We start from the raw sequence: 13250 nt of genomic DNA, 5'->3' as shown, positions 1-13250 counted from the left end.
TGTGTGGAAGAACTAAAAAAGGAGATGAAGAAGGAGCTGCTGGCCCCGATATTACAGGCGATTGAAGGGCTAAAGGAGGAGCAAAAGACCCAGGAGCAGGAGCTTCGGGTCGTTAAGGCAAAGGCCGCTGAAAATGAAGATGAAATACAGGGCCTGGTGGTGAAGACAGAGATGCACGAGGCACAACACAAAAGGTGTGTGGAAAGGCTGGAGGTGCTGGAGAATAATGCGAGGAGGAAGAATTTAAGGATTCTTGGTCTTCCCGAAGGCGCAGAAGGGGCGGACGTCGGGGCATGTGTGAGCACGATGCTTCACTCGTTAATGGGATCGGAGGCCCCGACGGGCCCGTTGGAGGTGGAGGGAGCTTATCGAGTTATGGCGCGAAGACCGAGGGCTGGAGAAATACCTCGAGCCATAGTGGTGAGATTTCTCCGCTGTAATGACAGAGAGATGGTCCTTAGATGGGCGAAGAAAACTCGGAGCAGTAGGTGGGAGAACGCGGTGATCCGTGTATATCAAGATTGGAGTGCGGAGGTGGCGAGAAGGAGGGCTAGTTTTAATCTGGCTAAGGCGGTGCTTCACAAAAGGAAGGTCAAATTTGGAATGTTGCAGCCGGCAAGACTGTGGGTCACACACCAAGGGAAGCACCACTACTTTGAGACGGCAGAAGAGGCGTGGACATTTATTGTGGAGGAGAAGCTGGAATAGGCGGGCCAGAAAAAGAAAAAGAACGTTTGGGACAAAGTGGTGGGGTGATTACGTGGGGTGAATGGGGGTGAAAAAGGGTGAAGGGATGATCTTTTAAGTTGTTAATCTTGCGACCCTGTAACTTTTCTCTCTTCCCCACGTTGTGGGGGAGGGGGGGGAGGGAGGATGAAGAACTGTGGGTGCCGGCCATTAGGGGCGGGGCCAAGTGGGAAACGCGGGCTTTGTTCCCGTGTTATGGTAATCATGGTAGGAACAGGGAAGCAGGAAGGAGGGGGCCTCTCACAGTGGGGGCCGAGGTCACGGGGGGAAGCCGAGGTCAGCCAGAGTTTGCTGACTTCTGGGAGCAACATGGGGGGTGCAATTATGCTAGAAAGGGATCGAGCAGGGGGGGGGGGGGTTAACTGGGTTGCTGCTGCTGGGGAGAAGGGGGAGCTGGTACGGGGTGGGGTGGTCGAGGCGGGAGGGCGCCGTCGGGGGGAGATACGGCTACGTGGGAACCGGGTGAGGAGCTGGATTAAAAAAGGGGATGGCTAGTCGACAAGGGGGGGGGGGGTAAAGAGCCCCCCAACCTGGCTGATCACGTGGAATGTGAGAGGGCTGAACGGACTGATTAAAAGGGCACGGGTACTCGCACACCTAAAGAAACTAAAGGCAGATGTGGTTATGTTGCAGGAGACGCATTTGAAACTGATAGACCAGGTCAGACTACACAAAGGATGGGTGGGGCAGTTGTTTCATTCGGGGTTAGATGCAAAGAACAGGGGGGTGGCTATATTAGTGGGGAAACGGGTACTGTTTGAGGCAAAGACCATAGTGGCGGATAGTGGGGGTAGATACGTGATGGTGAGTGGCAGATTGCAAGGGGAGGTGGTGGTTCTAGTGAACGTATATGCCCCGAACTGGGATGATGCCAATTTTATGAGGCGTATGTTTGGGACGTATCCCGGACCTAGAGGCGGGAAAGTTGGTAATGGGGGGAGACTTTAATACGGTGCTCGACCCAGGGCTGGACAGATAGAGGTCCAGGACCGGGAGGAGGCCGGCTGCAGCTAGGGTGCTTAAGGACTTTATGGAGCTGTTGGGAGGAGTAGACCCCTGGAGATTTAGCAGGCCTAGGAGTAAGGAGTTCTCGTTTTTCTCCTATGTCCATAAAGTATATTCACGGATAGACTTTTTTGTTTTGGGAAGGGCATTGATTCCGAAGGTGACAGGGACGGAGTATACGGCTATAGCTATCTCTTACCACGCTCCACATTGGGTGGACCTGGAGATAGGGGAGGAAAAAGAACAGCACCCACCCTGGAGAATGGACATGGGATTATTGGCAGATGAGGGGGTGTGTTTAAGGGTGAGGGGGTGTATTGAAAGGTACTTGGAATTCAATGATAATGGGGAGGTTCAGGTGGGAGTGGTCTGGGAGGCGTTGAAGGCGGTGGTTAGAGGGGAGCTGATATCTATCAGGGCACATAAAGGAAAGCAGGAGGGTAGGGAAAGGGAGCGGTTGCTGAAAGAACTTTTGAGGGTGGACAGACAATATGCGGAGGCACTGGAGGAGGGACTGTACAGGGCAAGGCAAAGGCTACATGTAGAATTTGACTTGTTGACTACGGATAATGCAGAGGCACAATGGAGGAGGGCACAGGGTGTACAGTACGAATATGGAGAGAAGGCGAGCCGGTTGCTGGCCCACCAACTGAGGAAGAGGGGAGCAGCGAGGGAGATAGGTGGGGTGAGAGATGAGGAGGGAGAGATGGAGCGGGGAGCGGAGAGAGTGAATGGGGTGTACAAGGCATTCTACGAAAGATTATATAAAGCTCAGCCCCCGGAAGGGAAGGAGAGAATGATGTGCTTTCTGGATCAGCTGGAATTCCCTAAGGTGGAGGAGCAGGAGAGGGCGGGACTGGGAGCACAGATTGAGATGGAGGAGGTAATGAAAGGGATTGGGAGCATGCAGGCGGGGAAGGCCCCGGGACCAGACTGATTCCCGGTGGAATTTTATAGGAAGTATATGCACTTGCTGGCCCCGCTTCTGACGGGAACCTTTAATGAGGCTAGGGAAAGGGGGCAGCTGCCCCCGACTATGTCAGAAGCAATGATATCGCTCCTCCTAAAGAAGGAAAAAGACCCGCTGCAATGCGGGTCCTATAGGCCCATTTCCCTCTTAAACGTGGATGCTAAGATTCTGGCCAAGGTGATGGCGACGAGGATAGAGGACTGTGTTCCGGGGGTGGTTCATGCGGAACAAACTGGGTTTGTGAAGGGGAGACAGCTGAACACGAACATACGGAGGTTGCTAGGGGTAATGATGATGCCCCCACCAGAGGGGGAAGCGGAGATAGTGGTGGCAATGGATGCCGAGAAAGCATTTGATAGAGTGGAGTGGGATTATCTGTGGGAGGTGCTGAGGAGATTTGGCTTTGGAGATGGGTATATTGGATGGGTACAGTTGCTGTATAGGGCACCGATGGCGAGTGTGGTTACGAAAGGACGGGGGTCTGATTATTTCCGGCTTTATAGAGGGACGAGGCAGGGGTGTCCCCTGTCTCCGTTATTGTTTGCACTGGTGATTGAGCCCCTGGCCGTAGCACTGAGGGGTTCCAGGAAGTGGAGGGGAGTGTTCAGGGGAGGAGAAGAACACCGGGTATCTTTGTATGTGGATGATTTGTTGTTGTATGTTGCGGACCCGGTGGAGGGGATGCCAGAGATAATGCGGATACTTGGGGAGTTTGGGGATTTTTCGGGGTATAAATTGAACATGGGGAAAAGTGAGTTGTCTGTGGTGCATCCGGGGGAGCAGAGCAGGGAAATAGAGGATTTACCGCTGAGGAAGGTAACAAGAGACTTCCGGTACTTGGGGATTCAGATAGCCAAGAATTGGGGAACCTTACACCGGCTTAATTTAACACGATTGGTGGAACAGATGGAGGAGGATTTCAAGAGATGGGACATGGTGTCCCTGTCACTGGCAGGGAGGGTACCCTGCAGGTGGTTAAAATGGTGGTTCTCCCGAGATTCCTCGTTGTGTTTCAGTGCCTCCCGGTGATGGTCACGAAGGCTTTTTTTAAGAGAATCGAGAAAAGTATTATGAGTTTTGTGTGGGCCGGGAAGACCCCGAGAGTGACGAGGGGGTTCTTGCAGCGTAGTAGAGATAGGGGGGGGGGGCTGGCACTACCGAGCCTAAACGATTACTACTGGGCCGCCAATATTTCAATGGTGTGTAAGTGGATGGGAGAAGGGGAGGGAGCGGCGTGGAAGAGATTGGAGAGGGCGTCCTGCAAGGGGACCAGCCTACAAGCAATGGTGACGGCACCATTGCCGTTCTCACCGAAGAAATACACCACAAGCCCGGTGGTGGTTGTGACACTAAAATTTGGGGGCAGTGGAGACGGCATAGGGGAGGAACAGGAGCCTCGGTGCGGTCCCCGATAAGAAATAACCATAGGTTTGTTCCGGGGAGAATGGATGGGGGATTTGGAGTATGGCAAAGAGCTGGGGTAACACAACTGAGAGATCTGTTCTTGGATGGGACGTTTGCAAGTATGGGAGCGCTGACGGAAAAGTATGGGTTGCCCCAAGGGAATGCGTTTAGGTATATGCAACTGAGGGCGTTTGTGAGGCAACAGGTGAGGGAATTCCCGCAGCTTCCGACGCAGGAGGTGCAAGATAGAGTGATCTCAGAGACATGGGTGGGGGATGGTAGGGTGTTGGATATATATAGGGAAATGAGGGACGAGGGGGAGATCATGACAGAGGAGCTGAAAGGGAAATGGGAGGAAGAGTTGGGGGAAGAGATCGAAGAGGGGCTATGTGCTGATGCCCTACGTAGGGTAAACTCATCGTCCTCGTGTGCCAGGCTAAGCCTGATAAACAATTCAAGGTTCTACACAGGGCGCATATGACTGGAGGGCGGCTCAGTAAATTTTTCGGGGTAGAGGGTAGGTGTGGGAGATGCTCGAGAAGCCCAGCGAACCACACCCACATGTTTTGGTCATGTCCGGCACTACATGGGCTTTGGGTGGGGGTGGCGAAGGTGCTTTCGAAGGTGGCGGGGGTCCGGGTCGAGCCGAGCTGGGGGTTAGCTATATTCGGGGTTGCAGAAGAGCCGGGAGTACAGAAGGCGAGAGAGGCTGATGTTTTGGCCTTTGCGTCCCGAGTAGCCCGGCGCAGGATATTGCTCATGTGGAAGGAAGCCAAGCCCCCGGGCGTGGAGACCTGGATAAACGACATGGCAGGGTTTATAAAGTTAGAACGGATCAAATTCGTATTAAGGGGTTCGGCTCAAGGGTTCACCAGGCGGTGGCAACCGTTCGTCAACTACCTCACAGAACGATAGAGGGAAGGGAAAAGAAAGAAGACAACAGCAGCAACCCAGGGGGGAGGGGGGGGGGGGGGGGCGGGGAGGATCCGGGTGGGCTCTCCGGGATGTCATTGTATATGTATAGGCATTTGTTATAGGTAATGTATATTGGACTGTTGGATTGTATCTTTGGAGAGTAACTATTTTTGATAAGGCAGTTGCCATTTAGTTTTTGTTTTTGTTTATATATTATTTATTTACTTGTTTAAAACTGGCCACTGTTATTTATATTGCTTTATTGTTGTTTAAAAGAAAAACTATACTGTTATGTTTGGCCAAAAAATCTTGAATAAAATATATTTTTAAAAATAAATAAATAGAGATGTGTCCTGAGTGTAGCTAAATGTGTGTGTGTGCAATATTTACAGCATGTACATGGGGCTAAACTATATACAAGGGGCGATGTCGGGTGCGACATAACAACAAGGTTTTACCATAACAAGGAACGGGGAAATGTTGAACGACAAAACAAATTCCTGTAACGATAAGAACAGAAACATATTAACACAGTGGTAGTTTGATTTCAGAGACTCAATGGTAATGTTGCAATTAATTTCAGGACTACCTGATAAAAATTTGAGGGAAGAACTTTCACAAAAAAAGTATCTAACTCTAGAAATCGCTATACAAAAATGCCTTGCTTATGAACAAACACAAAATCAATCCTTTGAGTCTTTACAAACAAAGAATCAGTATCTAGAAAACAAAATCCGTAAAAATGGCGCAAATCCTCACGCAGAGGCAGGGTTGAAACTTAAGAAGATGGAAGTTCTGAGCGGCAGCGCAATCAGTTTCTACCATGACGTCACGAGCATCATGACATCACGAGCGTCATGACGTCAGAAGACCCGGACCATGCCCACTTGAAGGGGAAATGCCCGAAATTTTTTTAACAGAGTTTCAACAGTACAGAACCCAATTGTTTTACCTCGAAAGACAGAACAATGCCTGAACTTCTACCAGCAGTTGAAAATAACCTCCGCAGCACCCTGGAACAAGCAGTTTGCACCACCCAAAGTGAAGAGCACAATGACAAATCCGAAACCAAAGAACATGATTTGCTTGTTGAACATGAAGAGCACAATAACAAATCCGAAACAAAAAGAGATGATTTGTATATTGAAGAATACTACTCAGACATGGCTGAGTTGTTCGGATACGATGATCATAGCATCAGCAACACGGTTGAAAAGCTCAAGACGACTCTACTCATGGTAGAAATACCATGATGGAATGGCAGATCGTTGAAACATTGGATGACATAAGAACATAAGAACTAGGAACAGGAGTAGGCCATCTGGCCCCTCGAGCCTGCTCCGCCATTTAATGAGATCATGGCTGATCTTTGTGGACTCAGCTCCACTCTCCGGCCCGTACACCATATCCCCGAATCCCTTTATTCTTTAGAAAGGTATCTATCTTTTTCTTAAAAACGTTTAAAGAAGGAGCCTCAACTGCTTCTCTGGGCAAGGAATTCCAGAGATTCACAACCCTTTGGGTGAAGAAGTTCCTCCTAAACTCGGTCCTAAATCTACTTCCCCTTATTTTGAGGCTATGCCCCCTAGTTCTGCTTTCCCCGACCAGTGGAAACAACCTGCCCACATCTATCCTATCTATTCCCTTCATAATTTTATATGTTTCAATAAGATCCCCCCGCATCCTTCTAAACTCCAATGAGTACAGTCCCAAGTCTACTCAACCTCTCGTCATAATCTAATCCCCTCAACTCTGGGATCAACCTAGTGAATCTCCTCTGCACTCCCTCCAGTGCCAATATGTCCTTTCTCAGGTAAGGAGACAAAACTGAACACAATACTCCAGATGTGGCCTCACCAACACCTTATACAATTGCAGCATAACCTCCCTAGTCTTGAACTCCATCCCTCTAGCAATGAAAGACAAAACTCGATTAGCCTTCTTAATCACCTGTTGCACCTGCACACCAACTTTTTGCGACTCGTGCACCAGCACACCCAGGTCCCTCTGCACAGCAGCATGTTTTAACATCTTACCGTTTAAATAATAATCCATTCTGCTGTTATTCCTCCCAAAATGGATAGCCTCACACTTGGCAACATTGAATTCCATCTGCCAGACCCTAGCCCATTCACCTAACCTATCCAAATCCTTCTGCAGACTTCCGGTATCCTCTGCAATTTTTGCTTTACCACTAATCTTAGTGTTGTCTGCAAACTTTGCCACATTGCACTTGGTCCCCAACTCCAAATCATCTATGTAACCTGTCAATCAGCCAAGAAGAAAACAACGCCACACAGACCACAGAATGACTCTGTTGTGAGAGCACAGATTGACTCCAAAGAGAGAACACTGCACTACTCCACACAGAGAGCGATGAAAGACTCCACAGAAAGAGCGACACAAACCTCCACAGAGAACTCGTTGACAGACTCCAGAATGGAAGCAATTAAGACTCCAGAGCGCCAACCGTGCATGAAGAAGACTATGAAGGTCTATCCACCTTATCTGAGCAACCAGAAGCAGACTATGAAAGTCTACCAAGCTCACGTGAACAACAAAAAGACAATGCAAGTCCACCAGCTCATTTAATCAACAAGAAGACAATGAATGTCTACCCATTGTATGTGAGAATAGTGACAATGTGATCACAATCGACATACAAAATGTGCGAGATCACAACGAGACTGACAGATCTCCGCTCGTCTGTACAGAAACACTCAACGATCCAAGTAAAACTACTCGAGTTCAGTGAGACCACATCAATTAAAACCTCATCTACTCTAAGCTACCCACCAGAAAATGAAATCTTGAAGATTTTGACTCCAGAAGAGGAGAACGAAGCAACCAAAGATGATTCAAATGAACCTGAAATGACTCCAAAAGAGGAGCACCAAGAAATCAATGATGATTCAAGTGAACTAGAAATGACTCCAGAAGAGGAGCACCAAAGAAGCAAAGAGGAATTAAATCAAACACAGATGACTGATGTCACCAAGATCAATGCAACATGAGACCATTCTCACAATCCTCAAGAAGAAACGCTCAATGAAACATCAGATACCACAAAGGGCATTGACACCAATAACTTTGAGAATTACTCAAATTATCCACACGGAACAGTCATTGACTGCAACAAGAACAACAAAAACCACAAGAAGCACAACAGAAACAAGAACAACAGCAGCAACAACAAAAACAACAAGAAGCACAACAAAGACAACAACAGAAACAACAAACATGACGAAAACAACAAAAACAGAAATAACAAGCACGACAAAAACAACAAGAACAACAATGGAAACAACAAAGACAGAAACGACAAACAGCAATGAAACAACAACTTGTACGACATGGTACAACTTTGCACATGAAGGACAATGTAACAGCACAGTTCAAAACAATGACGAGTACAAACATACCATAGCATGACAACGAATCTCGCGAATTCATATCTGCCCCACAACAAACAAGCAAACCAGTTTTCAAGGCAGATGACATACAGAATCAATACCGCAATCACAGGAAAAAGTCCAGGTCAGAGAAGAAAGATGTAAAACAGAATCGCTACCACAAACATAGAAAAAAAAGGTCAAAATCAGGCAACAAAGTGATTCAACCATTCGAACACCTCATGATGACTTGTTAGTGACTTAAAAACAAGAACACTGACGACGTTCACAAATAAATGACAACATTAACATCACCACTTCAACAACAGAAGAAGAAAGCAACTCAACCGAATAAATTCATAAAGTTTGCACTCATAAATTATTTAATTAAGATTGGACTCCTAAATATTAATTGGCTTTGTATAATCATCAATATCATCACAACTTGTACATATCATCATTTATCTACCTGTTTCAAGCAAACGAAAAAAAAAACCTAAAAGACAAGATGTATTAACATTTGACTGATTACTTCATTGATTTTATGTAGTGCATTTGCAAACTGCATCCATTATGTTTGTTCGATTTTCTTTACAACATACAGAAAATATGTAACACAAGAAAAAAAGGGGATGTAGTGCATGTACATAAGGAGTTAATGTGTAATCAGTAGCACTAGATGATCACTAGAGGGCTGGACCAACAGGGGTATAAAAGACACCACATTGGGTCTCTCTCTTTTGGATGTACTGTGACCAGGACAGGTGTATCAGATTAGCTCAGATGGTTAGTGTAGTTGCACATAGTTACTGTAGTCAGATCTTGTTAACCTTATCACTAGTATCAATGTTAAAGTAAAGAACTCACACAATTATTATTATAGTTACTCAATAAACCTTTTGATACTACTGGACGTGTTCGAGTCTTCTTCATCGAGATTCAGAAGACCTCATCCGTAACCAAGGTTTGAGTAATACATATTACACTCCGTATGTATACCAAAACACACACACAAGTGTAATCAAAGATAATACAGGAGCGTAATAAAAGAGTACCGTTTGGCCTTGTATATATTTGTTTACTGTTTTAATAAAAATACATGGTCAATCCACCTAGCCTGCACATCTTTGAGTTGTGGGGTGAGACCCATGCAAGCATTGGGAGAATGTGCAAACTCCACACAAACGTGACCTGGGGCTGGGATCAAACCCCGTTCCTCGGCGCTGTGAAGTGAGCTGAAGACCTGGCCAGATTCTCAACGGTGACGGCTTTAAAATTGACCTTTGATTCCCTATGAAAACATCAGAGTATAAATGGTTATCGACATTTTATGTTTTAAATTCCACAATGTTTTATGCTCTTTCAATCAATTTGTCCAGATTTCACTGATATTTGGGTGGAAAATATGTGAAATCCCCATACCACTGTATTTAAGAATTTGGTTTTAAATATTTTTCTTTTACCACCATTATAGCTCAGGCTGAAGCACTTAAACAAGAGAATGACAGCCTCCGTTGGCAGTTGGATGCCTACAGAAACGAGGTAGATTTACTAAAACAAGAGCAGGGTAAGCTCTACCAAACAGAAGAAGAGACCACAAAGGAAGAACAGCTAAAACTACTGCAACAGGCATTGCAGGGGATGCAGCAGGTACTGATGTCTCTTTTATAATTATTGTAGAAGTGCAGGTACACTCTGATGTACGGCACTCCTGTCTGGGCCCTCCCCCGTCTGTTATGGGCCAGCTTCTCATGCAGGGACACATAGCCTGTGATGTAATGTAGCCTGTGAAAGCATTCGAAGTAAACAAAGCTGTCACCAGGGTGTTCATGTAGAGTGGTTGTCTAATTATTCCAGCTAATATCGTCATCTCACTTTCCTAGCAGCCTATAAAAATTGAATATATCCTGCAGAAGACTGTTATATTCCAAGACATTAAAATTTTATATTTAACTGATTTCAATTTATTCCATATAAAATAAAGGGGGAAACTCTCTAAAGGAGATGCAGGAACAAAGGGACCTCAGTGTATATGTACGCAAGTCATTAAAGGTGGCAGATCAGGTTGAGAGAGCAGTTAATAAAACATATGGTATCCTAGGTTTTATTAATAGGGGCATTGAGTACAAGAGGAAGAAGGTCATGTTGAAATTGTATAAGATACTAGTTAGGCCTGCGTCCAGCTTTGGGTGACATACTTGAGGAAGGATGTGAAGGCATTGCAGAGAGTACAGAGGTGATTCACAAGAATGATTCCAGGGTTAGAGAACTGTAGCTATGAGGATAGATAGGAGAGATTGGGGCTGTTTTCCTTGGAGAAAAGAAGGCTGATAGAAGATTCTGAGGGGTATAGGCAGGGTAGTGTGAAACCTTTACATCAAGAACTAGAGACACAAATTCAAAATAATGGGCAAAAGGAATAGAAGTGATGTGAAGAACGACTTTTAACCCAGAGGGTGGCTGGAATCTGGAACAAACTTCCTGAAAGGGTGGTGGAGGCAGGTTTGGGTCAATCAAGATTTCCACTGGGTAATTGGATTGCTATCTGAAAAGAGAGAATGTGCAAGATTACCAGGATAAGGAAGGGGAGTGGGATAAGGTAGAATGTTCATTCAGCGAGCCAGCACAGATGCAATGGGCTTAATAGCTTCCTTCTGCCCTGTAAAGATTCTGATCTGCATGCAACACATTGTGACGATGCAGTTTTGCAAACAAGCAGCTACTTGTTTGACTGGCTTCACCTTGGCACATGATTTCATTTCTGCTGTTCAAGAACTGGCACTTGCTCCACAGTGGAAATGGAAATCCCTGTTTGCGACTGTCATCTGAATTAACCATGATTATCACACCACTTTATACTTGCTGCATTGATCTGGCCTGTTACTTTGGGAATGCATGCAAGATTGCAGCCTGACCTGAATATCTTAACTGTGAATCACCATTCAGAGCCAGTTATAGCAACTGATTTATCTTGAAGGAACAGGGCCTAAAGCACAGAATACCACCAATATTAGTTGGGTAACCTAAGGATTCTGCAGTACTGTGATGCAAATAAAAACTTGCTGGCATTAAAGGTGGTACCTTACTTGCCCATCACTAATGCAACCTTTACTTGTGCAATAGGCATTATAATCAACAATTTTATAAGTATCATCCTCTGGCTACGTAAAAGAAGAGATTATTAAAAAAAAAGATATGTATTGGTGAAGAACAGAATGTGGTTTACTTTGGTGAATTTGCTCTGTTGTTCCCTCATTATTAACAGCAACTTCTGAATTTGCGAGAAGATTGCAAGAAGAAAGAATCTGAATTCCAGAAGGCAAAGGAAGATAAACAGAAAGCGGAGCTATTATTGGAGACTCTTAAAGGAAAGGTGAGAGCATGGGAACTGCATCAGCAAACTTCCAAGTGGTTCCTGTTTTTGAGCATATCGATCAAAATTAATTCTTTCAGTTTTTGCTCCTTGGCCTTATTTAAGTAGGACTCTGATAACCAAAGAAGAATCTGTTTTTATTGTTTAGTTAAAACCTTCGAACCCACACTGCAGTCCATCTAGACAGCTATAATGAGTATTTTTATCATCTTTGACTTTGTGGTTCTTAGATAAACAATTAATGTGCATGTGATAGAATCTTATAACTGTTAGAAGTCAAATTTCAATACATTTACATGAATCTTGGTTGTTGACTTCCCTCACCAGCAAAGGCTTTAATGGAAATAGGTTGATCTTTTTTCATTCTCACTTTCTTCCCCCTAACCAGCTCATAAATATGGAGCATTTCACTTCTCTGAGCTAGTGGAGGCTGTGTGCTGTGGACCAATTCGCTCCGAAATAGAATGACTCTTTTATTCTTTATTTATCTCAGGCTTTCTGCATTTGACCCTTTCCCACAACCCCAAAAAGGAAACGAGGGCACAGTTTTTTCACTGCGTTGCGTCCAGTGCTGATCCCATGCCGCCACGGGCATCCCAGAAGAGGCCCAAAACGAGCTTCACGCCAGACAGAGGCTCGATTTGGATCATGCCCTTGTGATCCAGAAAATAACATTTAAATGAGTCCCCTGGCTCCCGGGAGTCACCAGCCACACCAATGAGGATTCACCCAGGCGCCGAATAATACTGGTCTCCATTAGCCGAGGTCCGGTATGATGGCCACTCTGGGGAGGGGGCTCAGATGCCATTGGAGCTCCCGGATGATCTGGCATCCAGGCACACTGGTGGTGCTAACCTGGTACTGCCAGGTTGGCAATAACCTGGTACTGCCAGGTTGGCATTGACTTGGTACCAGGTTGGCACTGCCAAGGGACAGGACCTGAGTGGGCCATTCTCATTAAAGGGAAATTCTGTGTGTGGGATTTACCGGTGCGTAACACCCCATGCCTGAACAATATGACTATGTGGACGACTTAACGGAAAAGTTTCGAAAAGCCTCGAGCTTCCCGATGGACGACCTGGCAAGGTCGTCACTGGTATCAAATGTTAATTGGTTCACTTGATGATGCCCCAGGGGCTTCATGTTGCAAATGATTGTCCCGCTGGCTGATTCGCCGGGACCATGCTCAACAGCCCCCCTGCTAATGAAGGAGAGCAGCACTTAAACCAATGCCACAGAGGTAATCTCACACAGCATCCCAATGCACGATGCGTGCAGCTCACAATGTCCTATGTCTCCCTGCATGAGAAGCTGGCCCATAACAGACGGGAGAGGGCCCAGACAGGAGTGCCGTACATCCGAGTCCTTACTCCATTCAAGGGACGGGCCCTGGAGGTTGCAGGGATGGCCGGGGACAGATCGGTCACCTTCATTGAGATTGGCC

At 46.1% G+C, this 13250-nt stretch overlaps 1 protein-coding gene across 3 annotated transcripts in view; it reads left to right on the top strand.

Annotated features, from left to right (window-relative positions):
* The window catches only part of LOC140421025 (ecto-NOX disulfide-thiol exchanger 2-like), a 347774-nt gene that overhangs the window by 305484 nt on the left and 29040 nt on the right, over positions 1–13250 (top strand). For all 3 annotated transcript variants that reach the window (XM_072505320.1, XM_072505318.1, XM_072505319.1), the window contains 2 exons: positions 9908–10083; positions 11699–11806. In XM_072505320.1, coding sequence (XP_072361421.1) covers positions 9908–10083; positions 11699–11806 — 284 coding nt within the window. The remainder of the gene's footprint in view (positions 1–9907; positions 10084–11698; positions 11807–13250) is intronic.

This window comes from Scyliorhinus torazame, chromosome 5, assembly GCF_047496885.1.
Source record: "Scyliorhinus torazame isolate Kashiwa2021f chromosome 5, sScyTor2.1, whole genome shotgun sequence".
In the NCBI taxonomy this organism is placed as follows: domain Eukaryota; kingdom Metazoa; phylum Chordata; class Chondrichthyes; order Carcharhiniformes; family Scyliorhinidae; genus Scyliorhinus; species Scyliorhinus torazame.
Note: the sequence above shows the minus strand (reverse complement) of the source record. Positions and strands in the feature narration are given on the sequence as shown.